Source organism: Hyalella azteca, unplaced genomic scaffold, assembly GCF_000764305.2.
Source record: "Hyalella azteca isolate HAZT.00-mixed unplaced genomic scaffold, Hazt_2.0.2 contig10293, whole genome shotgun sequence".
NCBI lineage: Eukaryota > Metazoa > Arthropoda > Malacostraca > Amphipoda > Hyalellidae > Hyalella > Hyalella azteca.
Window position 1 is genome coordinate 89,732 of NW_025940338.1, and position 26,761 is coordinate 116,492.

General features: G+C 38.4%; 1 protein-coding gene across 1 annotated transcript; it reads left to right on the forward strand.

The window, feature by feature from the left end:
• The first annotated feature begins 368 nt into the window (after positions 1-368).
• On the forward strand, positions 369-25,438 carry LOC108678058. The gene is made up of 19 exons (XM_018166397.2): positions 369-406; positions 821-958; positions 1,092-1,218; positions 2,854-2,989; positions 4,419-4,463; positions 4,706-4,879; positions 5,271-5,456; positions 5,707-5,805; positions 6,744-6,815; positions 6,982-7,177; positions 14,760-14,907; positions 15,862-16,029; positions 16,290-16,367; positions 16,636-16,783; positions 17,066-17,138; positions 22,303-22,407; positions 22,722-22,803; positions 23,184-23,406; positions 25,340-25,438. The coding sequence occupies exons 1-18, from the start codon at positions 369-371 to the stop codon at positions 23,391-23,393; spliced, it is 2,223 nt and encodes a 740-aa protein (XP_018021886.2). The 3' UTR covers positions 23,394-23,406; positions 25,340-25,438.
• The last annotated feature ends 1,323 nt before the right edge of the window (positions 25,439-26,761 follow it).

Sequence of the window (26,761 nt, forward strand, 5' to 3'; positions counted from 1 at the left end):
ATTCTCATTTTTGTGGGTGTGGGGGCATTTTTCGTAAATTTTTCGATTTTACCCCCCCCCACACCCCCCGTTTTGTGGAATAAAATCCAAACTATAAAGAAATTAGAAAAACGCCTACAGAAATTTGTTGATATTTTTTTGGCGCATCGAATGGTATATGTCTCAATGTTGTAGCTTAAAAACTCTAGGAGGAGATAGGTTTGCCATGAGAGAGGTTTTCAGGTTTTTAAACTTTTCAGTAGAGGCGAAAAACCGCGGCGCGCTACGTAAAGGCATGTAACGTAGCTTAGATACCGAAGGAAAGCGTTATCCAACTTCAAAGTCAGTCAGCGGTGCATAGGACGACTACATCAACACCTTTCCGCATGATGGCTGAGTGGAAACTGAGCTGCAGGTCCAGACTCCAGTGAGAGCACATTTTATATGGCTTGGCCGTAGTTATCCCCATAGACTTTTGTGAAGGGACCCCACCAACCTTCCCCCTTTTGGGATCTGTCCTGAACGCATAAATCAACGAACAGAGGTGGTTCTAGTACCGTTCGATGCGACAGAAAGTAAGCTTTAAGATGAGCCTAAAAACCGGAAAAGCCGAAAATTTCGATTTTTAGGCTAGACGCTCCCCTTAACGTCGAATTTCAAGCAACTCTGTGCTGCGTGTGGCCATGGGCTGCTATTGGAATTTGTGTTATTTTAAATAACCGAATGTCATTATAAATTACCTATTCGTAATTTTTTGCTCAGAAATAATCTACAAGTATTAATGAAATATCATTTCCTGAAAGCCATTCTGAAAAATGCGGTCATAATTCCTCTTTATCAGGGATGAAGATTCGTGGGAACAACCGCCGTCGGACTTCGACATGCCGGTAGAACCAGAGAACCGCTGGACGAGGGTGAAGACCCGCACCAAAGAGTTCCTGGAAACCGTCACTATGAATGGCATCATGCAGATCTGCGGGTAACCGGAAACATTTCAGTGTATTGTATGAATTCTATACAAAGTCTACAGATTGACTGAAAGTTTTCGACCAAGGTCAATCGACCCATAAATGCCCCGAATATATGATGAGTGTCACAGTACGTTGTTTCAGCGCCCGTCTTTGGTTGCGTCGGCTCGCGTGGTTGTCGTACCTCATTCTGTGCACGGTGTACAGCCTCATGCAGTGCTACAACGTCTACAATGAGTACATGAAGTACCCTAAAGCTGTGGCTGTTCAGGTGGGGCATTAAGAATATATATACCTCAGAAACGATTTACAAATCTGTTGCATCCAGTGGCACAATGCTGTGCTGATCGTGGCTTATAGGCTTCTAGTGTGTTAACAACAGGCAGCTATCATTCTATAATAGAGCACTTCCTCTGAAGTTACTATTGCAAAAAGTTAGTAATTTCAAGAGTGTCTGAGTCTAACCCAGCAGGCATCTGACGTTGAAACAACGTTAATTATTGGTTAATTTCAGATTGAAATGTTGAACAACCAAAATTAACGTCATATCAACGTCGAAATCTGACCAACACTAGAAGGGACGTAAAACAACCTTATTCCAACGTTGAAATAACGTCGATATTGGTACAATACTAGAAAGGACGTAAAACAAACTTATTGTAACATTGAAATAACGTCGATATTGGTACGTTGAGTTTTTACTAATTTTTAAACGTTGAATCAATGTTGATATCAGATTGAGATGCTGAACAACCCAAATTATACGTCCAATAAACGTTGAAATCTGATCAAAACTAGAACGGATGTAAAATAATCTTATTTCAACGTGGAAATAACGTCGATATTGGTACGTTGAGTGTTTACTAGTTTTTAAACGTTGAATCAATGTTGATTTCAGGTTGAAGTGCTGAACAACCAAATTTAAACGTCATATCAACGTCGAAATCTAACCAACACTAGAAGAGACGTAAAACAACCTTATTTCAACGTTGAAATAACGTCGATATTGGTATGTTGAATTTTTACTAATTTTTAAACGTTGAATCAATGTTTATTTCAGGTTGAAATGCTGAACAACCAAAATTAAACGTCTGATCAACGTCGAAATCTGACAAAACTAGAACAGAAGTAAAACAACCTTATTTCAACGTTGAAACAATGTTGATATTGGTACGTTGAATGTTTATTTATTTTTAAACGTTAAGCAACGTCGTAGTAGCAACATCGATTCAACGTTGCATTGTAACGTCAGTACGAAGTTGCATGAAAGATGTTGCTTCAATTTTCATTCTAAACCTCCTTTCACCCCGATATCAAAGTCGTAATGTGTAGTTGATTCAACGTCGATTCAACCATAGAATTCAACGTTGCAGCAACGTCGTAGTAGCAACATTGATTAAACGTTGAATTGTAACGTCAGTACGACGTTGCATGAAAGATGTTGCTTCAATTTTCATTCTAAACCTCCTTTCACCCCGATCTCAATGTCGTAATGCGTAGTTGATTCAACGTCGATTCAACCATAGAATTCAACGTTGCATCAACGTCGTAGTAGCAACATTGATTAAACGTTGAATTGTAACGTCAGTACGACGTTGCATGAAAGATGTTGCTTCAATTTTCATTCTAACCCCCTTTCACCCCGATCTCAATGTCGTAATGCGTAGTTGATTCAACGTTGATTCAACCACCGAATGCCTGCTGGGAAGTCATGTCGAGCTTGCTAGCTGCTTAAAAGCTGCACTTCAAGTTCGACCGAGCGGAGATAGATGCTGATTTAAGTGCTACCCGAGTAATGGTCAGCACCTGTGGCAGAGTCGGGCTCAAATCAAATCCTAATTTTGTTAGGGGACCGCGGGATGCCAAAATTGACTACTGCTCGCCAAAATAAATTTTGTGATCTCAGCTTCAAACGGAGCGCCCAGCGAAGTTTCCAGCGGTGACTTTATGCAGCCTGAACCCCATCAACAACGAAGAGGCGCTACGCAACGACTCCGTCTACGGCGCCTTCATCGACGTCCAGGAACAGAACTCTGTGGCTGGTGAACGATTTTGAAATTATTATTGATTATGATCAATCAATTAATTATTCAATCAAGGAACTAAAAAATAGATTCCTGTGCATCCGAGAGGTAATATAAAAGAATAACTTTTAATTTCGTTCACAACAATACTAACCTTATGCCTGTATGTTTGATTACGTGCAAATTTGTTTAGCCCCACTAATAAATTCTTTTGTCATACTATATGATTTGAATAATATTATCAGCATTTAATGTAACTGCAACTTAAGTAGCGCTAAATTGTGTAGGGTTTTATTCCCTACGCTGGAGGTAATCCTCTTCTAGGAATGATCAAATTAGTAAGCGCTAAGCAGGATAGAAATAAGTAGTTGACAATTTAGGTATTTTAATCAGAATTTATTCAAAGCTTCGCATTTTAGTGGGCAGTTCTTCATATTTAAGGCAGTAGGTAGAAATCCATTTATAGAAAGCTGCGTCCAGGTTTAATTTAATTTGGCAGAAAGGCAGCAGATGTTGACGATTACTCGAGATACTGGTCAAACAAACGCATCATTACAATAGAGTCAATAAGCTAGTAAATAGTAAATTTACGCTAATAAAAGCATATGGCTCACCTTAATCTATTAAGATTAAGTGCACATACTACGTAGTGCTTTTAGACGTAGAAATCAATTGTAGTAATGATTTAATTTAACGCGTGGCAGTTCCAAACATAAATATAGGTCACCTTAGTATAGAGAATGACCACCTTGGCCAGCCAAGGTAATAATTTTAAGGTTTAAAGTTTAGAGGTTAACAGTTAAAGTTTATAGGTTTTAAGGTTTCAAGTCAAATAGGCAATTTGACGAGCTGGCCAAAGTGTCAAAAGAAGTGAAAAAACGCATGCACCCCAAAACTGAAATTTAAACAAAGCAAAGGTTGTGCACAACAAATTAACACCATTCATTTAGAGAATTAAGGAAACTAAGGTAACATTAAGCACGTAGAGGAACAGAACACGACCGCGCAGTTAAGAGTTTACAGAATTAATCTTTTTTACGAGAGCAGCAGCAGCGGCTCAGCCTTATATGGACTGAGCACGTTCTGCTTCTTCGCCGTGGTCTTTCCAGAAGCCCGGATCGGAAATTTCCCGAACAATTGCTTAACTATATAAATAACATCCATGGAATACTCAATTCGCACATTTTGATGGAAAGTCTGATGTGACTTTATCATCAAGTATTATCGAAGCTAAAATTGATAATCCTTATTTAACTCAAAAAATTCGACTGCGTGATTTTTCGCAAATATATACTAATTCGTAATTTTTATGCACCTGAAATCGTAAATTAAGCAAAAAATCACTTAACAATTCTTGTTGATTTGTGTGCATCATATTTTGAGTTCATTTAAACCTTCAATTAGTTAAGAAGATAATTGCTTTATTTTTATCATAATTTGCTTTCAGAATGTGCCGGCCTTAAAAATGTCAGCGATGATCCACTGGCAGATGGTGAGAATGTTGATATGGGAATATAAACTTTCAAGATATGGGCATGATTAATTGAAATTTTTACTCCAACGACTTCTTTTCGATAAACCTGACTAAATGCGTAGATTTTCTATTTTCATTCCCCTTCACATACGTACATATAGAATTGTGCGGGTGTTGATCGATGTGAAGCTCAGAAAGCTAATACCGTACACAAATCCTTTTTATGGTAAATTAACAGTATTTTGCGAAATGATTTACAGACATATGCGAAGAAAATTGCGACTTTGAGCTACAAACTTACGATTACTACGACTTGAGCAACGATACAAACAATGACAGCTCCACCACCGCGTTTTCTACTGGTACATCGCAAGCATCATCCACATCAACGACTCTCCTCTCGCAAACTCCGAATTCAACGGCTGAACCCGCAGGTAAAGTCAAATATCTTGCCAATTTAACAACTATTCTGATTAATGCCTATTCTATTTCTTATAACGTAACAGCTAGTAAATTCAAAACGAGATCTCAATTTCTACTGTTGCAGGTACAGTTGTATTGTTCCAATGAATTCTATTCAAAATTTCGATTTTTACAGTAGCAAGTACTTCTCCTTCTACTGAATACGCAACAACCGGCGACACAAACAGTACTACAAATGATAGTTTCGCGTCTCGATATGTGTAATTGCTACAAAAGGTTAAACTTGATACAGGGAGGTCCAAAAACAGTTTTTTTTGTTTAGAATAAGAAAAGGAGTTCAATTTTGATAATACTCGCATTTCTTTGGCATTGACGTCAGCCCATAATTGAATTAATCTTCAGACGAGTCTGCGCTCATGCACATAGACGATGCATTGCTGCGACTGCAGTGCAACTTCATCTACCAGTATCAAATGATGCAAGAGCCCCTGAACATCTCCATATTTGCCACTGATAATGGTACTAAAAGCTACGTCACCAGCGAACTGGTCAGAGTTGTTGGGGATCTGAAGTTTTGTCCGCAAATTGGTGAGTTGTGCTTCAACGGACTTCGCAGTTCATAATTTCATGTAATATGTCCAATGACTGGAGCAGTATAGGCATTAAGGGCCACATGATGAACATTAAAAATGGGTTTGCGGAGGCAAGTTCATTGGTGATTATACATTCCGTCCACTTGCCGGTGTGCCTCTGTCCACTTGCCTCTGAAATTACCTTGCAATTTTTTCACTAATAAGAACCTAATACCGGGCTTTCTTTTTCCCACTGCATTTATCAGAGCTGTGGAATGCACAGGCTGTCACCATTCGTTACAACCGAGCTTGTAAAAAGGAAGTTTATGAGGACTTTCTAGGAAACTACACTGGCATCAATATAGGTTGGTAGCTAGCCTGGTTGAATTTCACTATGTTATGCTAGATATTAACTATGTTCGGTTCTAGTTACACATTTAAGAGAAATTTTGTAGAATTTTCAGAGAAATTTTTTTTTGCAAGAAATTATGCTTTCAATAATTATTAGTTGTAGCCCAAATTTATTTCTTTTTACAACGCTTCTCTTAAGCTTCACTTCTTGTTGTTTTTCTTGTTTGTTTGTCTGTCACGAATCTTTTAATCGATATTCAACATACTTCTACCTTCTATTCAAACGATCTGAAATTTTGCACACTTGCGTAAAGTCGGAGACTGTGCTTGAATCAAGTGACAGAATAAATAATTTTGAAAATATTGAAGAAAATTCTAATATTAAAGAAAATTTAAAAAATAATTATTTGTTTAATATATGAAAATAAAATAAGAAATTCATTGTATAAGTGTAACGTAGGAGAAACTGGTCTCTTTAGAAGTGTCTTTAAAAATAATTTCTAATTGCATATTTTATTTAAAATAAGTTTTGTTTACCACATTTAATAATTTTCTTGTGTTTTTGTGACTTCGACCAGCAGGTGGAACACAATAAATTTAGCTCGTTATTAATTTAAATGCTCTTCCGTAAATAACGCTTTACACGTATAACTCGAGTACTCGTAAGCGCAATCTATTTCTAGTCGCATTTTTTAGGGCACGAGTTCATTCCTACAATGCGCTTTCGACCGCATTGCACATTATTTCTTATACGCAATAAACTTTAATCAATCCAGGATTCTTCGCCCGAACTGACAGTATCTTATTAAACCGATCGAAAATTTGGTGCTCTATAATGAATTTAGTTTTTTGTCGGAACCACAGCTTATTGACATGACATTTTAAAAAATTTTTAGGGACTTTTGAACTCAATGAAACTTGTCGCTGACTCGTGAATTATTATGATGCACAGTTTACGAAGAGACCTACATCAGCCCAACTGAGATGAAGGTTTCTTGTGCTTCAGGAACATACACCCCTCTGGGTGAGTGAATTGCATTATTTCATTTTAAACTCAAAAGAACTTGAAAATTTTGAAAATACATTACGGAATTATGGAAAACAGTTTCGAAAAAACGTTACTGTTGAAGATGTTGCAACATTCACGTGGCTTTTGAATTCCTTCAATAAATGTTTATCTGGCCTTTCAGAAATATGGCTGGAATTGGAAAAGGATGAGATGTCCGAGAAGCGAGTCCAATCACTCATAAGCCGCAGCCGCACGTTCGACTTGTCGGACCTCAGGGGGCGCTTTGCCCCCGACCGCGACGTGGCCGAGAAGACGGCGAGGAAACGAGAAGACTTCGTCCAAGTTTGCAGCATCGACAACGTCCATTGCAATTACAAGTAATTTTGCAATTACAAGTAATGTTGCAATTCCAAGTAATTTTGCAATTACAAGTAATGTTGCAATTCCAAGTAATTTTGCAATTACAAGTAATGTTGCAATTCCAAGTAATTTTGCAATTACATGTATTGTTACAATTACAAGTAAGTTTGCCTTTACATGTATTGTTGCAATTATAAGTGAATTTGCAGTTACAAGTAATTTTGCTTTTACAGGTACTGTTGCAATTATAAGAAATGTTGCGATTACAAGTGATGTTGCCATTACAGGTACTGTTGCAATTACAAGAAATGTTGCAATTACATGTAATGTTCTAACTACAAGTAATGTTACAACCACAGGTAATGCTGTTATTACAAGTAATTACAATTAATAATTCAATTACATGTAATGTAATTGAATGTAATGTAATGTTGTAATGTAATGTAATGCAATTACATGTAATGTTGCAAGAGTCAGTGATGTCGCAATCGGGAGTAATGTTGCAAGTACATGTACTGTAGCAATTCCATGTAATGTTGCAATGACAAGTTATGCTACAATTTCCTGTATGGTTGCAATTACAAGTACTTTTACAATTACTGGTAATGTTGCCATGACAAGTAATGTTGCAATTACAAGTAAGGCTGCAATTACAAGTATTGCTGAAAACTTAAAAGTAAAGAAAACTCCACAAAAATTCATAGTATCTTTAAAGAAAACGTTTCGGAGTCCAGCTCCATCGTCAGTTCGAAAATTCTAGAACACAGATAAATCAGTAATTAGTGCAGTCAAGAATACAACGAAAAATCAAAGCTGTAAAACCTACCTATTTACAAACAGAGGCCTAGTTTGAATTTAGCTTCTAGCTCTTACCCGCTTGAAATTGTAAATACAGTTACGCGCATATTTATTGGCAAATTTCAACTCTAAATTTAAATATTGCACCTATGTCCAAGATACTGATGAAATATTAGTGTGCTTGTATTAAAATTCTAGCCTGTAATCGTGTAAACTAATTTCTCACCTTAAAAATATATTATTCATTTAATATTTCCATGTATATCTTATTTTGTGAATTGATTGTTATTTTCCTCGTGCAAAATTAATGGCAACCTTTACATAAAATCAATATAACTCATCATTGTTGATCAAGAATATTCTAGGTTGATGTGAGGATGACTCTACAACATTTCAGAACATTCCAAAACACTATGTGCCTATACTGTAAACCTATATGCCAAATTTGCGCTTGCTCAGTTAGTCGTTGGAAGCAATCGTATAAACACATCTCCAAGATTTTCTAAATTCAACTATGGCGAAGACTTCTGAATACTCACAGGACATAAGGAAGTGTGCAGTTGAACTGCACAACAAAGGAAATGGATATCGAAAAATATCATCAACTCTGAATGTTCCAATTTCATCCGTAAGGAATATTATTGTCAAGTTCAGGAATGATGGGACCACTGCTAATCGAGCACGAACCGGTCGTAATCGAAGATTAACCGAAAGAGATGTGCGTTCCTGCATGAAAATAGTAAATAGAGACCCGAAGATCACTTCCAAGGAATTGCAATCACATCTGGCTAGTACTGGAAAAACTGTGGATGTGTCGACAGTGCGACGCTACCTGAACCGTGAGGGCCTTCACGGGCGTGTACCAAGGATGAAGGCACTGTTGAAGCCAATTCACAAGGAGAAGCATTTGGAGTTCGCCAGGAAGCACATCGATGAGTGTCAACAGTGCGACGCTACCTGGACCGTGAGGGCCTTCACGGGCGTGTAACAAGGATGAAGCCAATTCACAAGGAGAAGCATTTGGAGTTCGCCAGGAAGCACATCGATGCTACTCAAGCAGAACTCAATAATATATTGTGGTCGGACGAGACAAAGCTTTAACTTTTTGGTGCGAATGACAACCGCTTTGTATGGAGGAAATCTGGTGAAACTCTGCTGGAAAAGAACACTCTACCTACTTTGATGCATGGTGGTGGGTTCATCGTGTTGTGGGAATGCTTTGCTGCTGCAGGTACTGGGAATATTTCTGTGATTGAAAATTTATGGAGGGAACTCAAGAGGCGTGTTCATAAAAGAAGACCCAGCAACATCGAAGAATTGAAGACTTTTGCCATGGTAGAGTGGCACAAGATTCCTACTAAAACATCACAACACCTCTTAGAAACATGCAAGAAGCGTCTGTCTGCTGTCATTGCTGTCAAGGGAGGTCACACAAAGTGTTAATATAGAGTTGCCAATAATTTATAGGCTTTTTTTAAATGTTGCCATTACTTTTGCTTTTGGTGTTTTTCTAATAAATATAAATACAACAAAGATCAAACGTTTTATTATCCGTTATGCACAGTAATTAGATGTTCTTTGATCAATTTAACTGAAAATAAATGCAGAAATTGCAATAAATGCTTCAAATTATATTATTTCTCAAATTAAATATTTTTAAGTGTGTTGCCAATAAATATGCGCGTAACTGTAGGGAGGTTTTACAGCTTAGGCTTTTCATTGTATTCTTGACTGTACTAATTACTGATTTATCTGTATTCTAGAATTTTTGAACTGACGATGGAGCTGGATTCCAAAACGTTTTCTTTAAAGATACTATGAATTTTTGTGGAGTTTTCTTTGCTTTTAAGTTTTTAGTGAATTTGCGATTCATGCAAACGTGCGACATTATTACAAGTATTGTTGTATCTACAAGTAATGTTGTAATTACATGTACATGTAATGTTGCAATTACAAGTAATGTTGCAATTACAAGTATTGTTGAAATTACAAATAATGTTGCAATTACAAAAAAATTGCTAATTCCGGAAGTTGCAATATCCCAGAATCCGGAATTCCGGATTCGGGTTAAGATTGTGGGTACATGGTCATTAACCTGCTAAGCTGTTTTTGAAGATTATGACGATCCAAACTAAATTTGATTGGCAAGACTCGGGGTAAAATTGTGGGTAAATGATTGGTAACCTATGATTCAAGCTGTTCATGCAAACTGTGCCTATTCGCTCACACTCCTATCTCCTTACAAGTAATGTTGCAATTGCAAGAGGGACTATATAATACTTTCTGAAAGCCAACTCATACCTTATTCGCTTTCTTCTTGAGATTTATTCAGTACACCTTATTAGCTGACTCATCTATCTATATTTAAAGCAATGTCATACTATATTTACTTGCACGAGTATGATGTTGATATGCCTCTTAAGAGGAAGATTTACCCCAAAAATTGAAATTGATTTTCGTTTTCTGATCTCATTTTGTAGCTATAAAATGGCTCCTCTAACGCAACGAACCACATGTATGTGAATATTTTAGTTTGTGCGTTGGGCAGTTTATATCTTCTGAAAAATAAATATATTTTCGCAATAGGTACAAAGATTTCTCTAAAAATATTTTATTTATAGATTATTATTCTCGTTGAGCGTCTCAACAATAAGTCCGGCTACGCATTATGCATCCGGCCCTCAATGCCAGTAATTGTTGATGAGAAAGTCGGAGTTACAGTACCAAGCATTTTTAATATTTTTTACTTATATTTGAACCCGTGTCACTTATTTGCCTCTCTTGTACAATTGAAATTTCCGTTTCACGACTTCCTCTCGATCATTAATCTATTTACTCTCTAGATTTATGAGCTACAACATCGAGAGGAGTATCATTTGATTCGTAAAGCGTATATCTAGTAACTCTAGAAGCCCTTTTTCAGATTTATTCATTGTATGGATTATATAATACACAATACAAACCAAAAATTTCTAAAATTTATAATATATATTATAAAAACAATGGAGAATTTGGTGTTGAAGAAAAACGGAAAAATTCTTCTAAAAAAGTAAAGCGAAATCTAAAAAATGCTTCTACAATCACTAGATATTTGCATTACAAATCTAATGAAATGTCTTCCAATGTTGTAGCACGTAAAACAAAATAGGAAATTTTCTTTGCATTTCATGTTTTAATTAATTTCCTTAAAAATTTAAACGAACATAATATGCTTGTATTAGTGTTGTCTATGTGCGTTCGAAATTTCAGGAAGATCCGTCAGGTGCAACATTAGTTTTTTGGATACATCCCTTTTAATTTCCACCCTTCAGTATTTCCTATATATTTCAATTTCCGAACATTCTCGTTATTTTCATATCGATCTGAGAATTTTTGTTCCGGCTTTTAATAATTTTCAATCTATTCAGTAGGGTTGCCATTTTAGTTTCGACCCTAACAGATGAAGGCTATGAAGTAATAGTAAGCTATCATTAAACTCCCTTCAAATTTATGATCATTAAACTCAATTCAAAAAAATTAATTTTACCCATCATGCTCATTGGTTCATTTTACCACTCTTTTGAATAGCCAATCGTTTAATAATAACGAGTTGCTCTTATTCGACCTTCACTCTTAATTTACCATTTGAACTAGTGTCTCCAAAAAAATGAAATTACTCCTTCACATTTATGAGTAATAGCACGAGAGAAACAATAACAATAGCTATCTTTTCATCGTAAATGTTCGAATGACGCCCATTGTTTTCCATGATATTTATTGTTTTTTACATACGCATAGTTAACTTGAGTAGCTGTGACCTCTTTCACCAATAATTCAAGTGATTATTATACGCGTAATTAATTAAAGGAGCCACAGACCTTGCTTCTGCAGCTGATCAATCTGACCAAAATATAATATGGAGGTCCTAGAAACAATCATCCAGGAACTAATCTGATGCTCGATTTTAATTTTTTTATTATGGGCAATGTGAAAACACAGTTAGAGATTATTTTCTTTATCAGAGATTTCTAAAAAACCCTATTTTCGTGATACCATAACATATCATCAGAGGTGGGCAGTAGCGCGCTACATGTAGCGGTAGCGGTAGCGGCGCTACATTTAAGCAATTGTAGCGGAAGCGGTAGCGCCCGCTACAAATTCAAGTACCGATACGAGGTTTTGCCGCTACAGCGCTATCGCTACATTTATAGATAAAGCCTTTTGATTTTACTTAATAGTGTTAAATATTATTTAAAAACCAGCATGATACATACATAATATAAATCACAGAATAAAACTGTAAGAAAGATTTCGGTGTAATGTTGTCAACCTCTGCCTGTTACTAGTGTCAACATGTTAGTTGTTACTTGTTGTTGTTACCAGTTACCACTTATAGGTATTTTTTTCATGTTTCAGTTTGCTCACAGTTATTTTTATGTTTCACCTTCCCTACATGGATGTCTACTTTAATCTACCAATCTCAAAAATAATCCACATATGGTATACAGGGTAACCCCCCCAAAAATTGCAAAAGGTAAAGGCTTTAAACGAGGTAAACGCGAAAAGTATTTAACGTAGAAACATTAAATAAAAAACCACATCAAAGAGTATAACTTCAAATTTTATTCAGATTATAATCAATGTTCAAAATGACCTTGCTGTTGAATACGCAGCTTAATACGTTTTTTTTCAAAATTTACGGTTACTGCAGAAAAGGTATCCTGGTCAATAAGTGCGAGAGCTTCACGAATTGCTATCTTCAGATTGTCAATGCTGCTTGGTCTTGTACTGAATACTTTTTCTTTCACGCAACTCCATAGGAAGAAATCCAAAGGTGATTCATTAAGGGGGAGGTCTACCTTCCGGAAAAACTTTTTTGTTTACGGACGGATCTTTCTGAAACTTCACACATATATGTAAAACCGCAAAAGAATCACATTTTGTTCGTGTGATTTTTTCGGAAAAATCTATAGAAAACGTGAAATTCATAGAAAACGGCCAAAAAGGGGGTACTGTCGAAATCCTACTCCTAGAGTTTGAAGCTACAGCGAAGAGACATATACCATTCGATTCATAAAGACCATACCAATCGAGAAACGAAGCCCGATTTTTTATTTTTGCCTTAGTCTTTTTTGTACACGCATTTAAATTTTTGTTTTCTGCAGATTTCCCCCACCTTTCCCTCCATTTTGAATCCAAACTATGCACAAATCTAAAAAAGGGCTTCGTTACTCGATAGGTATGGTCTTTACGAATCGAATGGTATGTCTCATCGCTATAGCTTCAAAACTCTAGGAGGAGTAGGATTTTCCGTGACGAGAAGTTAAACTTTTCAGGAGAGCGCGACAAAGTCCCGCGCGCCTCGAAATAGGCACTCAATGTAGCATGGCTACCAAACTACAGGCTTCTGTAGCTTGCTTCCACTCAAGGATGGTAGCAGCGACTTGCAGTACACCTCTCCGTACGAAGCGACGCGGGTGACTAAGCCTTGATGCCAGAAAACACCAATAATCTAGTGCTGGCCAGCGAATTTTGCCCCATCTAATTACTGGAGGAACTCCCCCCCTCCGCCCCCTTTAAAAAGCAGTCGTGTATGCTAATGTTTACGTACACATACGGCAGTGGTACCGTTGAATAGCTCAGAATGTCAGCTTTAAGATGAGACTAAACGAGTAACTAAAGCGCAACTCAATCAGACACTATACTTAAAATGCTCAGCAGCTAAATTACCTTGTATCTAGTTAGTGAAGGAACTCCCCCACTCGCCCCCTTTAAAGAGCCGTCATGAACGTATAAATTAACGTACAGAGATCGCAGTGGTACCATTGGATAGGGCAGAATATCAGCTTTAAGATGAGACTAAAAACCGAAAATGCCAAATCCGAAAATTTTAGGGTAGACCTTTCCCTTAATTCTTTCTTCAATCTTGGCAATGTTTTCTTCTGATCTTCCAGTTCTTTGCCGTCCAGAATGACCTTTATTCTGATTCAGGATCGTTCCTTTATATTTTTACTGACGTATCCACTTCTCGATTGTGATGAAACTAACTTCTTGTCTGTATTTGGTGGAATAACCTCTCTCTATTTTGGTTGAAATTTTCAGGTAAAATTGTTCGACAATGAAAACTCGTTGCTCAGAATTTAGCTGCATTGTAGGGGAATCTCGATGTTAAAAAATAACGAGTTTCAAATATGAAATATATAGAGAACTTTGGTAACATGGATACCAAATAAAACTCGAAGCTATACTCTTTCATGTGGTTTTTATTTCATCTTTCTACGTTTAATACTTTTCGAGTTATAAGCTTTTACTTTAGCAACTTTTTTGGTCACCCTGTATATACAAATAAAAGACTGATTTTTTATATGTATATGTGGATAATTTTTGAGATTGGTAGATTAAAGTAGACATCCATGTAGGGAAGGTAAAACATAAAAATAACTAACTTTTATTTACTGTATCTAACCCGTACTAGTTCGGTTAGGTTAATTGCAATAAAGTTGCATTGATATGTTTTGAAAAAGTTTTATTATCATTAAATGTTTATGAGTAAATCCAATAGCATAACAATAAATATTTATAGATTTCTAATCATTTTGGCCATTGTAGCGGCGCTACATTTTACTGTTGCGGTAGCGCTCGCTAGTCTAGTGGATGTAGCGGTAGCGCCCGCTACATTTAGAGCATGTAGCGGTAGCGGCGCTACATTTCAAAGTAGCGCTGCCCAGCTCTGCATATTGTGGTATAATTAAAATTTTTCATTAGAGTTTGAGGTATAATAATAGCAATAATGGCGATTTGATGTCTCCTGAACTTTTTCAGACTATTTCACCCGTACACGACGAAAGATATGGGAGTTTGCTACACGTTCAACAGCCCCCACCTCGTCAAAGAATCCAGCCCCAGCGTCAGCATCGAAGACCGCAGGAAGAACTTCAAGCCAAGAGCTTCGTATAAAACAGGACCGCAGGTCAGTGCTGATGAGTGGACGTTTTTATATTCAAAATTAAATTTGAGAACTTAAGTACAATAATTTTATTCAACTGCTGTTTTCCATGTGATAGAACGGTATTATTTGAAGTTCGAATTTACTCAATTGATCGAATAGAAATGGCTTCTACTTTACTTTCTGATGCTCGTTCATTATTCTACATGAAAATAATTATAAATCGACGTTATATCTAAAACTGGTACAACTGCAAGTAATGTACGGCTGTAAATTAATTTTTTTCGATGAATTCTCAATGCTCTATAACCGATTTTCATCAATTTAAAACATCATTCAGAAGTTTTGATTAGTATTTCTGAGAAGAAAATGTCCTAAGAAAACAAATCATGGAAAGTGTTTCAGCAGAAACCAAAGAAAAGAACCATAATTCCGAGGACACAAAACTAATAAACGTGGGCATTATACTTCAGGGCAGAAAACATTTTTTTGTACAATCCCGTACTGTGTGATAGGATAGATAAACTTTTAACACAAATTGCAGTATTCCTAAAAATACATATTATCATGGAAATGATCAAAATTTAATAGGAACCCTTGTTGTGTCCACCACCTTATACCAATGCTTTAGTTTAAGCCAAGGACAGTAATGCATTTGCGCACGTCGTAGACTCAGGTGGATCGAGTTTATCGACTCCCGGTACGGAAGATCAATTTTTGGCGGCGCATTTTAAGTGATCGTGGACTGTGATGTCCAGAACTCGGAATTTATCATATTGACTAAATATCATGCCGCATCAATCAACTCGAATGCGCACTATTTATACGAATGAGTGTATACGAGCGTGAGTTCACTATTTATATTCATTATTCTTCATACTTTATAAAAAGCACATGTCTTTTACCACGTTTCCAACCTAAATATTTAAAAGAGTTTTATTAAAGCTGCTTTGTTTACCTTGACATCGACACGACCAGAGCGGCCTGAGCCTGACGCTGAATCTGCACGCGGCGAGCTACCTGTCGTTGCTGTCGCCCTGGTCGGGGCTGCGCGTGGTGCTGCATGAGCCTTGGCAGGCGCCCTTCCCGGCCGATGAAGGCTTCAACCTCGCCGCGGGACTGTCCCACTCCATCGCTGTAACCAAGGTGATATAAGGGTGCTGTAAACGTGTTGTAAAGGCAATTCTCACGGTCGATGAAAATAAATCAGTGGATTGCTGGTAATAAAAAGCAATTGTATGTACCTGCAGTTCATGTTTAGCACTTACATAATGTTAAATGTATTCTGGAACTATTTGGCATTTAATTTTTGAGAGTGCTTCAATCACTGCAGTAGTCCGATCCATGGCGCCAAATAGATCGAAACTCAAATTATTTATTGTGCTTTGAAAAAACTAATCCCGCAGACTGTGATGCAGCGCATAGGACCTCCACACGGACAATGTTCCGACACCAATACCCTGATGTTCGACTACTCCGAAGCGGTAAACCTTCTTGCTGCAACCGTAATTTATTATCTTGCACTATGAAGAGTAGATGCCAATAGGTTGGAACTATGTGGATGAAATCTAACTCATAAGGTAATACCTTTTAGAGTGACAGCGTTTAATACTTTGCTCAGGTCATGCTACGTAGAACAGTACCTCAAGTTAAAAAAAAAATAATGCTAAAACCTTATGCTACGTAAAACAGTACCTCCAGTTAAAAAAAATTATGGTAAAATTCTATGAAAATTTCCTCATCTCCCCGTAGCTGTGCAATAAGCTGTGCATTGAACGCGAGTTCCGGCGTCGGTGCAACTGCACCGTCAACGAAGGCCCCGCCTTCGACTCCCTCGCCAAAGAGGAAGAGTTCAAGGCCAAGAAATTCGAAAAGTGTGACGCCTTCGACCGCTTTCAGGGTGAACATGAATTATACTGTCACGTTGTAATTTCCGATTTATCGATAGATGAGATTTTCCTAATCGCCATGATCTAGCAACTATTTATACGTATCGATATCATCAAGCAGCCTTGTGGAGGCATTCTCCATGAGGATTATTACCCGTATATCATGTCTGGTGTTTTCATTTTTTAGTCTGTCCTCGAACTGCATACCCTTTGGGGCACATTCGTTATGTAATTCATTAATATAGTTAAAAATTGAATAGCCTAGGAGTTCTCCTCTGTTTGTTCGTCGCCAGGTTTGTGTATGCAAGTTGTGACCTTCATGGCAACCACCGAGATATTCAACTGCATCTGCTACCCCGCTTGCAAGTGAGCAATTAGCATAGGTGTGATCACGCACGAAAAAGTGACTCGCACTCGCGTTGTCATCACGCGTATTCGTATTCTACATATTTTAATAATCAATTTCCACCTTCTCCCACGAGATTAATTTGTTCTTAGGGGCTCCATTACAGTCATAGTGCACGGAGATCAATGCATAATAATTATACATGCCTTTTTGCCCACATGAAGCTGATAGTTGAGGATATTTTCACTTCAATAAAAATGGTCATATATCTCAACATTGAAAAGTTTTTGACCATTTGTTGAAATTTTGGTTCGTGCTCTTCATTGCATATCCCACATTTAAATACCAGGTTCGTCAAGCCTCCTAAACTATTTTCTCATTTCATAGATTGCGAATGCATAGATTGCAATTTTGCAAACGCGGACTGAGAACCGAAAAAAATAAGCAATTGCTTAAACCTAAAATATTCAACGATAAAAATGCACCTCAGGTTTCTCTCGACCGATTTCAAATATATGAAGCGCCTCTCCGTTAGTATCTCAACGCCCTACTCATCGGGCTCATTCACACTAATCCGTTAGTCCCTCAACGCCCTACTCATAGGGCTCATCGATACTCATCCGTTAGTACCTCAACGCCCTACTCATCGGGCTCATCGACATTCATCCGTTGGTCCCTCAACGCCCTACTCATCGGTCTCATCCACACTAATCCGTTAGTACCTTAACGACTTACTCATCGGGTTCATCCACACTCATCCGTTAGCACCTTATCGCCCTCCTCATCCACACTCATCTGTTACCCTTATCAAAATTTTGATTCCTGTCAGCCGCTGGCTCACGGTGCCCCAAGCTTGCCTAGCTGTGTAAATTAGCTGCTCTATGTCTGCTTTAGGTTCTGGTTGTACGAGGTAAATAAGCACCTGATTAGAATCCGGTCTATTTCTTGGCAACCGTGGGGCGACTGCAGGACGCGCGTATTTGGTATCTGATACGTACGGGACAGACACGGCCGAATCTGAAAAATACTTAAAAAATGCCCCTACCCTTCCCATATAATAGAAAGGGAGGGGGCATTTGAATCTATGTACGCTATATATATATGCAGTCTAGTACTACTCGCTTAGTTTTAAGATCAGAGCAAAATCTGTCAGAGGCTCAATTTCATGCGTAGACGTTTACAACTAGTAACTATTTTGATATGGCATGGTTAGAAATGAGGGTAATAATCGTAAATAAAAAATTCAATCGATACATCAATATAACTGATTCGAGGTAATGCAATTCAAGCCAATTTTTCCCATTCCATCCATGTATCCTGCTGAATGAACAACGTTGTGTCATTCTTGTGTGTAAAATAATCAATGAATTATTTGCCGTATCATGTCATGTAACTTTCGTAACAATAAATTTCTATCGAGCAAACAGTTCTGCAAGGGCCGCGAAATTATGCGTCCATTGATGAAAGAAATACCATACAATAGAAAGGAGAAGCACATGTTAATCTAAACAAAATCGAGTTACGGCTGTAACTTGATTGCAGCTTTCGGTTGTTCACACTTCATAGCAAATGAGGATCTTTCTGCTTCCATCGTCAGCTGCTGCAATGACAGTATTGAGTTTCACATGTAGTTCTTCTCAAGCATTAAAGTTATCAACTGCACTTTAAATTCCAGGAGAGACAATCAAATAAATAGCGGAATATACGATAGTTATGGGAATCCTCAAATCAAATACATTGCTCACAGATGGGCTCTTTTGTAAGCAATAGTTCATAAGCTATCTTCAGCTTGAGCAATAAGCCCAAGCATGCAGACATATACCCAAAGCTGAACAGTTCTTTTGTTGAAGAAACCATTTGCCTAGCAAACAATTTTAACGGGGGTCTGAAAATATTGCTTGCAACTGCTGAAAAATAAAGAATATAGAAGAATTTCAACGTCTAATTCAGTAACCATTCCAATATTGCTGAACTCATGGAAATTTCCTAAACCTATCGTCGTATAATTTGTAGTTCTTCAGAAATAACCATATTCATCCTTATACTTAAATGTAACTCCATCATGAAACCTGACGGAACAATTAGTAACGGAACAAGAGCAACTAACTTACTTGCGACTAATCTGAATACGCTTTGCAAGTTGCAACCGGTTCCATCATGATCCTATCCATCCTGTTCAGCTGGCCCGCCCAGTGGTGAGACTACCGACATCCTAATAACGCGCAATCGACTGTTGCGTAGCTTCGCAGGCAATGATAAACTTTCGATTACACAAGCTGATCCATTTTACGTGCTGATTTGAAAATTAGAAACTTAAGCATATTATCAGGAGCAGCTTAAATAGCATTCTCGTGTCGACATATACCCAAAGTTGAAAATTTCCAGCTCTGCCAAAATCTTGAACGCACAATTGCATAGTCATGATGAATGCCGCCTGCCGCCGAGAAGTATTGCAACGAACTTCAGTTTAGAAAGCACTAGACAGCAAAATCTAAGGAATTTTTATTAATGTAAAAAACGGTAATATTCAGCTTTTAACACTGAGTCGTTTGCAAGTTGTAGACTTCACTATGCACGATAAGATTACACAATTCGAATGAGATGCGTGTATCAACCGACGTCCGAACGGGACGAAGAACTGAATACCACTGCTCAATTTCAGCGCCTTCGCACTGAAGTTCGCAGTCCGCACTACACAGCTGTCAGGCTGTCACTGCCCAGCGTAACTAAAGTCTAATTGGTCAAACTTTTACTCTATCTCAGTCTATATTGATGTTGAGAGCTACGACATTGCTCTTCGCTAGCTCTAGTTTTTCATAATTCGTGATATCTGACACTGATTTCACGATTTATTTTGGTGATTATACAGAATTATATCGTAGTTTCCCTTGCTTGTGATGCATTCAACCAAAAAGCTACAGTTGCAAGAACAAGAGAGCACTGACCTATGCCGAGCATGCTGATACTATGTGGCATTGATTGCAAAATGCTAAGAAGTTGATCCTACAGCAAACAAAGACTTTGTAACGAAGAAAATAAACTCCTTACGAATGTGCAAAAATAAAGTCGTCGATGCTGTCTGGTGCTGGTAGGGATGCTGTCTATCAACCCTCACTGTGGTATTTTTTAAAACCATTTTCGGGACCACCGCTTACGTTTGCATCGCTCTAACTTAATTACGGTGACGCAAACTGCGATCACTGCAGCGAGCAGCACTAGCTCCTCCATTGCCGAGAACGCAGAAGACTGAAGGAAAGTTTGAGCGTGTGGACGCTCTTCAGTCGTCCGTCTTATCGGTCAAACTTTGGCATGATATGCAAGACTGACGATAAGTTTGAACGTGTGGACGGGGCTTGTCTCAAGCCGGGTAGTTGATAACCTCCAATCCTCAATAGGGAGTATAAAGGGGATTGTTTTTGTACCCCTGCCTCTGAAACGTTGGTGTTTCGGTAAACACACGCAATACAAGCATCTTGACGTACAAGCAATGCACGCGTGTTCATGTAAACATATCGCAAAGGAGTTCGCACAAGCGTAACGCAGGCGTGTTCACGGAAACGTATCGCAAGCGTTATGACATGAACGCACGGCATGCGGGTCGAAGACAACGCAATGCACGCGTAATGGTCGCGTGTCGATGGACAATTGCATAATGAAGCTCGCGCAAACGCTGGCGCGACCCTGAAATTTCGTTCCAAAATTTTGACCCAAATGTGTCGAAGCGGTTTGCGTTAGCAAAAAAAAAAACATTCAAATCAAGAAAACGTAACGCCATCACGTTGTCGTACATTCAATGCATGAGCGTTGAAACGCACGCATATAGAAATTCGTGCACCTATACTCTTACATCGTGTGGGTTTCTAAATCTGGGGCTGGTCACCCTCGCGCTAACTCGTGTCAGCTACTGTGCAGGGTGAGCGTGGCACAGTCTGTTCAGCCTTTTATTTCGGCTGTCTTATGCAGATTCGGCTCCTAGGGCATGTGACTCCCGAAAATGGCTCCCAATTAGTAGCCGAATATGTTAGGCAGCTGATTGGCGTCTGACTTGCCTCTAAGGTGGCTATGGCGAGCCTTCGCGATCGGTATCTGGATTTCGACTGGGTAGTACCTCAACGCCCTACTCATTGGGCTCATCCACACTCATCCTTTAGTCCCTCAACGCCCTATTCATTGGGCTCATCCGTTAGTACCTCAATGCCCTACTCATCGGGCTCATCCACACTCGGCCGTTAGTACCTCAACGTTTTACTTATAGGGCTCATCCACACTCATCCGTTAGTACCTCAACGCCTCATCGGCTCATTCACACTGCAACAGAATCATTCACAGTCGAATACATCGGAACTTACATATATGAATGTATATCAAAGTGTCACAGATAAACAAAGGAAAATCTAAACTTTAACCCGTCATCCATCCCGGCCTGCAATTGAAACGCAACATAGGATATTTCTTAGTGCAAACATGTATTTATATTCAGGGGGCTTAAAAAAATTTACACCCATATCAAAACAATAATTGTATCGCTCACAATACAGAAGCCACTACAGCACAACGCATACTTTACGACGCACAACACCCATTTTCAACAACACCCCACATACACACATGCAATGGGAAAAATTTTAATACACTGGCAAATGCTGGTCAATTCAAAAAACAAAACGAACATTCATACAACTCCAAAACACTATACTGGTTTGAAACAATATACTTAATAAATCCCTGAACTATTCATAATAAAATCCCTGATAAATCCGTGAACTATATTCCTTGATCCTAGGACATTAGCACAGGACATCCGCTGTACATTGCCCATGTATAAATCAAACGAAGCCCGGCAAGCAACAAACAAAACAAGAACTAGAATCGCACATGGATACAAACAATACGCAGAAATTATCAAACTAGAAACAAAGAGAACTGCCTTTCGCGAACATATCCAATGCAAATTGAGATGTTAGCGTCTGCATATGCCTCGAACTGCGAGAATACCCGAAGTTTACATTGCCAGCCTAAAGCCAGAAAATGTTTCGGCTCCAGTACTTGGATCCGGAGCAGGAAATAATTAACGTTCGATCTGAATATTAACTATAAAACGAACAAAAAAATCAATCAATATCTCGTAACTGAAATATTTTTAATGAGTGCCCGCCTCTCAATCTGTTCATTTACGATTGACAGGGAGGTGCGTTACTCAGCTCTCATATCGTCCACAAATGTCAACCATGAGTTCCTCAAAATCGTCCAGAACATCAAAAAGTTCCCAATGGGCGAGGACTTGTGTGGGTAAGTGATATGCACTTGATAGATTGTCTTCACAGTGTGGTGAATGATCTTATGGATAATTTCAAGAGAAAATTTGTTATAGAATACTGATCTTCGACAAAACATTTAAACAGATCTAGCAACAGATTTCAGCAGAATGTTAAACGATAGTCAGCTATTTCCACTAACATATGTGCTTCAAGCAAAATTGATAAAAAAAGAGATTGAAAACTAATTATCTAAACATATTAACCATATTTTACATCATATTGATGCATATAATTGGAAATCAATACAGATGCTTAGATACATGTACGACTATTCTTTTTGCACAGGGATTTAAATTCGACGGTTCGCCTTCAGATCTACCTTGCCTCTTCTTCCTACGAAGAAATTGACGAGTCTCCCGCGTATACTGTGCGTGGAACCTGATCCTATAAAATTTGCAAGGCACATTTATTACGGAATGTTCATGTATTTTTTTAATAAATTAATGTCTAACATGCATGTTTTTCAATTTTCACATATTTTTGAAGTTATTTACCTCGTAAAACTGCTATTTGAGCAAATAAACAGCATTGTCTGTGCCCAATTTATCTTGAACAACCACGACCGTACAATGAATGTGTAACTTTGGTAATCCTATCAATAATATTTTGACAGCTGTGAATTTATAGTTTGTAGCAAGTGGTTGAATCATGACGTACAGTAGTTAACAAGTAACAACATAGGTATAAAATCATCCGATTTCTAACAATTGGCGCTCTGACTCATGCTTAAATCATTTGTGTTGACAGTGGACAACTTTGATCTCAAATTTGGGCGGCAACTTGGGCTTCATAGGCGTGTCGCTGATCACCTTCTTCGACGTGGTCTACTACTTATTCGACGTGTTCCTGATCCTGGTGTGGCCGCGCTGCTACGACGTCTCGGAGGGCGTCACCAAGTCCGTCGCTCCCGTCAAGAAAATTCCGAAGAAAATCATCATCTTGGCCGGTCCTCCGTAGCAGCTGCCACACGGTAGGAATAGAGGCACTGCCACCGAGACAACATTTCTCAATTCAATGGGCGGCTTTTACAATTTTTCATACGAATTCACAATGACCTGTTTTCGCTGGTGGCTGAAATCATACTTATTCAGAATATTAGTGGTATTGACCAAATTTCAAATTTAGTGTTGTCAATGGCACAGATGTGGAGGCTAAACGGGAGAAAAATAAGTCCACGGGGGTTTTCTCCCGTTTATTTCATATGGGTGACGTAAGCTGAAAATAAGATTTAATATTAGTTAATAGGTCGAGAGAGACATGAATGAAACTTACACTAGGCAGGGGCTGGACTCTCATTGTTTAGACTTAAGCAATAAACGTTGTAGATGAGCATTCTTAATTGATTACTCGATAACAAGATTGCAACTGGAATGACAGGAATTATTTATGTCAGCATGGTTGCGGTGTTTGTTACTTACAAGAGGGGTTTTGGCAGGTAAGAAGAAGATTATTACTGGCGTTTTCTTGTTTATGCTAGCGTTTGCCAACGCTGTGTGGGCTTTGAAATTGATTACTAAGTATTACAGTGCCAATACTGGGTTGGGCTTTGATTATGATTAGGGTCATCGGCAGCGGATGGGCTTGGACTACGATTACGATACCTGAAATCGTGAGGTTGGAGGTAAAGTTTAAATGACAATATCTTAAAGTTACCTAAAATACTTTAAATCAAACGAGACGTAATGAAACACAAGTCGGCAGTGAGGCTGTGTAGACGAGGCGGAGAACAAAGTAGTCTCCCGCAAAAATTTTCTTTATGACTGAATCGAAGAAAACGGAACGGCGTCTCTCCTACTTTGCTAAAATATCAAATCGGTACGTCTAGCTATGCAGCAAATAATTCTTTCAAAATAATTGTCCCTATACGAATCCATACCAAGAAATAGCTATCAACTATGATGTAGGAGCCCATGACCAAATGTTCCTAGTAATGGCTGCCAACAATATCTAGGCGCAGCGTTACTCACAATGACGACTTTAATATTCACTCAATAACATGAATTTGGAATCACGAATTCAGAAATCATGCACAATAAAGACGATAGAGGAATACATAGATACAAAAAGCTTAGTAAGCTAAACTGCTAAAGCAACATATTATAAGGTAACACCGGGAGGGCTCGAGGAGCAACACACTATATTCGCTCGAGCTCTGGACGCGCACTATAGTGCGGCGGTGACGCCGCCACGCTGGCTGGGAGCGCGGGAACCGCTTGAGGGCTCGCTGCGTTCATTGAATGATGATTTCGTTGCATTATCCTTTGAAAGAATAGAGAATCTCTTCTTGAGTCTTCTTAGGTCTTTTTAGGACTTTTTAGGTCTTCTTTCTTGCATCTCTTCTCAGCAATCGGTCTTCATGATGCTCGCCAACATGGAAGAAGGCATTCGAATTTTCTTCCCATTAGGTTACAACATATGACAATTTTCAATCTTTGCGATATTTTGCACGCACTTGTTGAGTGCACGCCGGGATGAGTGAAAATTTTGAGTGAATGAAAGGATGAGATGAGGGATGCCGGGATGAGTGAAAGGAAAAGTTAGTGCGTTGAATCTGATGAGTGACAAAACAACGTCACAGTCAACATGATTGAATCAGTCACTTGACGAGTCGGGATGTTTTGCTCACCATGCTCCAATACGCGGAAAAATCACTACCCATGACAGTGGAGCCTTTTGTTGAGTTTTTTTTTTTTTGCGTTCTCAATTTAATTGACAAAAGAAAATAACTCAATGATTGTGCGTAACTCAATCGGAAACAGACAGTTGGAACGACGCTGGAGGATTCTTTATAATTTAATTTTTCAACGTAATTTAGCTGCTCTCTTTTTATTCGTCTTTATGAGAGATCTATTCGCAAGAAAATCAAATTATACATCAGTTATTAATATTATTGTTTCTCACAGGAGAACTTGTCAAGAAGCGCCCATTAAGGTCAAGTGCCCGATGGTCTGAACGCTCCAACCAAGTCTTCATGAGCCACTGAAAATGAGTCAAGTTTCCAATGCGTTACAAGAGCTTACAAGAGTATACTTGTAATGATCTTTCGTGCCGAGGTTAAATAACGATCTCGAGTTAACACAATTATTTTTATATTAATGAATAGTGAACATTTAAATTAGGAACATTGAACAAGTTAACGTGAACATATGGGCATCGTTATAGGGTATAGAACTATCTTCTTTCATAAGCTAGGGCACAGCACTGTAGATTTTCCTCATAACACAGTAACAGACTATACAAGCACAACACTGAATCTTCGTGATAGCTTCTTGTGATCTTCTATCCGGGTTGACTTCTCCCTACATGAACAAAATCAAATTTACAATTAGTCGGGTGTTTCCCTACTAGATATCTCACGTAGTATCAACACACCAAATAAATACAATATTGATAAATATCGACAGTTACGCATACCTCTGCAGTTGTCTGAATTCACTAAACTAGTCCTTGCTTTGGTCCCACAACAAGTCAGCTCTGAATTCTTACACTGCTACGGGATCGTCAACACCTTACCTTATTCTACGTCCCACATATTAGTTACTTTTTTCCTTATTTTCCCTCTGTTTTCAACAGTACGCCTGAATATTCAGATAAGATCCCTACAATACTCATGGCGTATACAAGGTCCCAGAAGGATTACTAGAATTTGAAACAAGAACCAACACCAGGGGCCACGGCTATAAACTAAAAAAACTGCGCTGTAACACATTCATGCGACAGCATTTTTTTCTCGCTTCGAGTCACCGACATGTGGAACAGACTCCCTGATAGCATCGTTGACGCTCCTAGTATGAAGCCTTCAAAAACAGACTAGACGAAGCTATGCAGGAGCATATGTTCAGTCTTAAAATGCCTAGCACCTTACGGACCAGGCAATAAGTCCAGCAGCTATCTCAATCAATCGTCAGTTATTGAAAGATCGGGTTCCAAAGGCCTGATCGCTTGTGAATCAAGTCACGAAAAGTTCAAGAATCGGCATCCGGCCATGGGCCTATTTCTTCAATGCCGACACTTCTATTCTATTCTAGGTCTCATAAAAAAATTAGATCAGTACTCACTGCAGTGAGTGACAGAGAGCGCACTTTCTCGTCCGTCCATCCGTGAAGTCACGGACGGACGGGCGGATATGACGAGCACAATATCGCCTTTTTTCCATAAATGAGAAAATGCGCTAAAAATTGTTGCCGTATCGATTTAACCTATTTAGTTTGCATAATTAAATAAATTAGCTCGGTTGAGCATGTAATTTCGCTCAACCGAAATTACATTTCGGTTGAGCATACAGCGAAGGTGTTCTTTTTAGCGCATTTTCTCATTTATGGAAA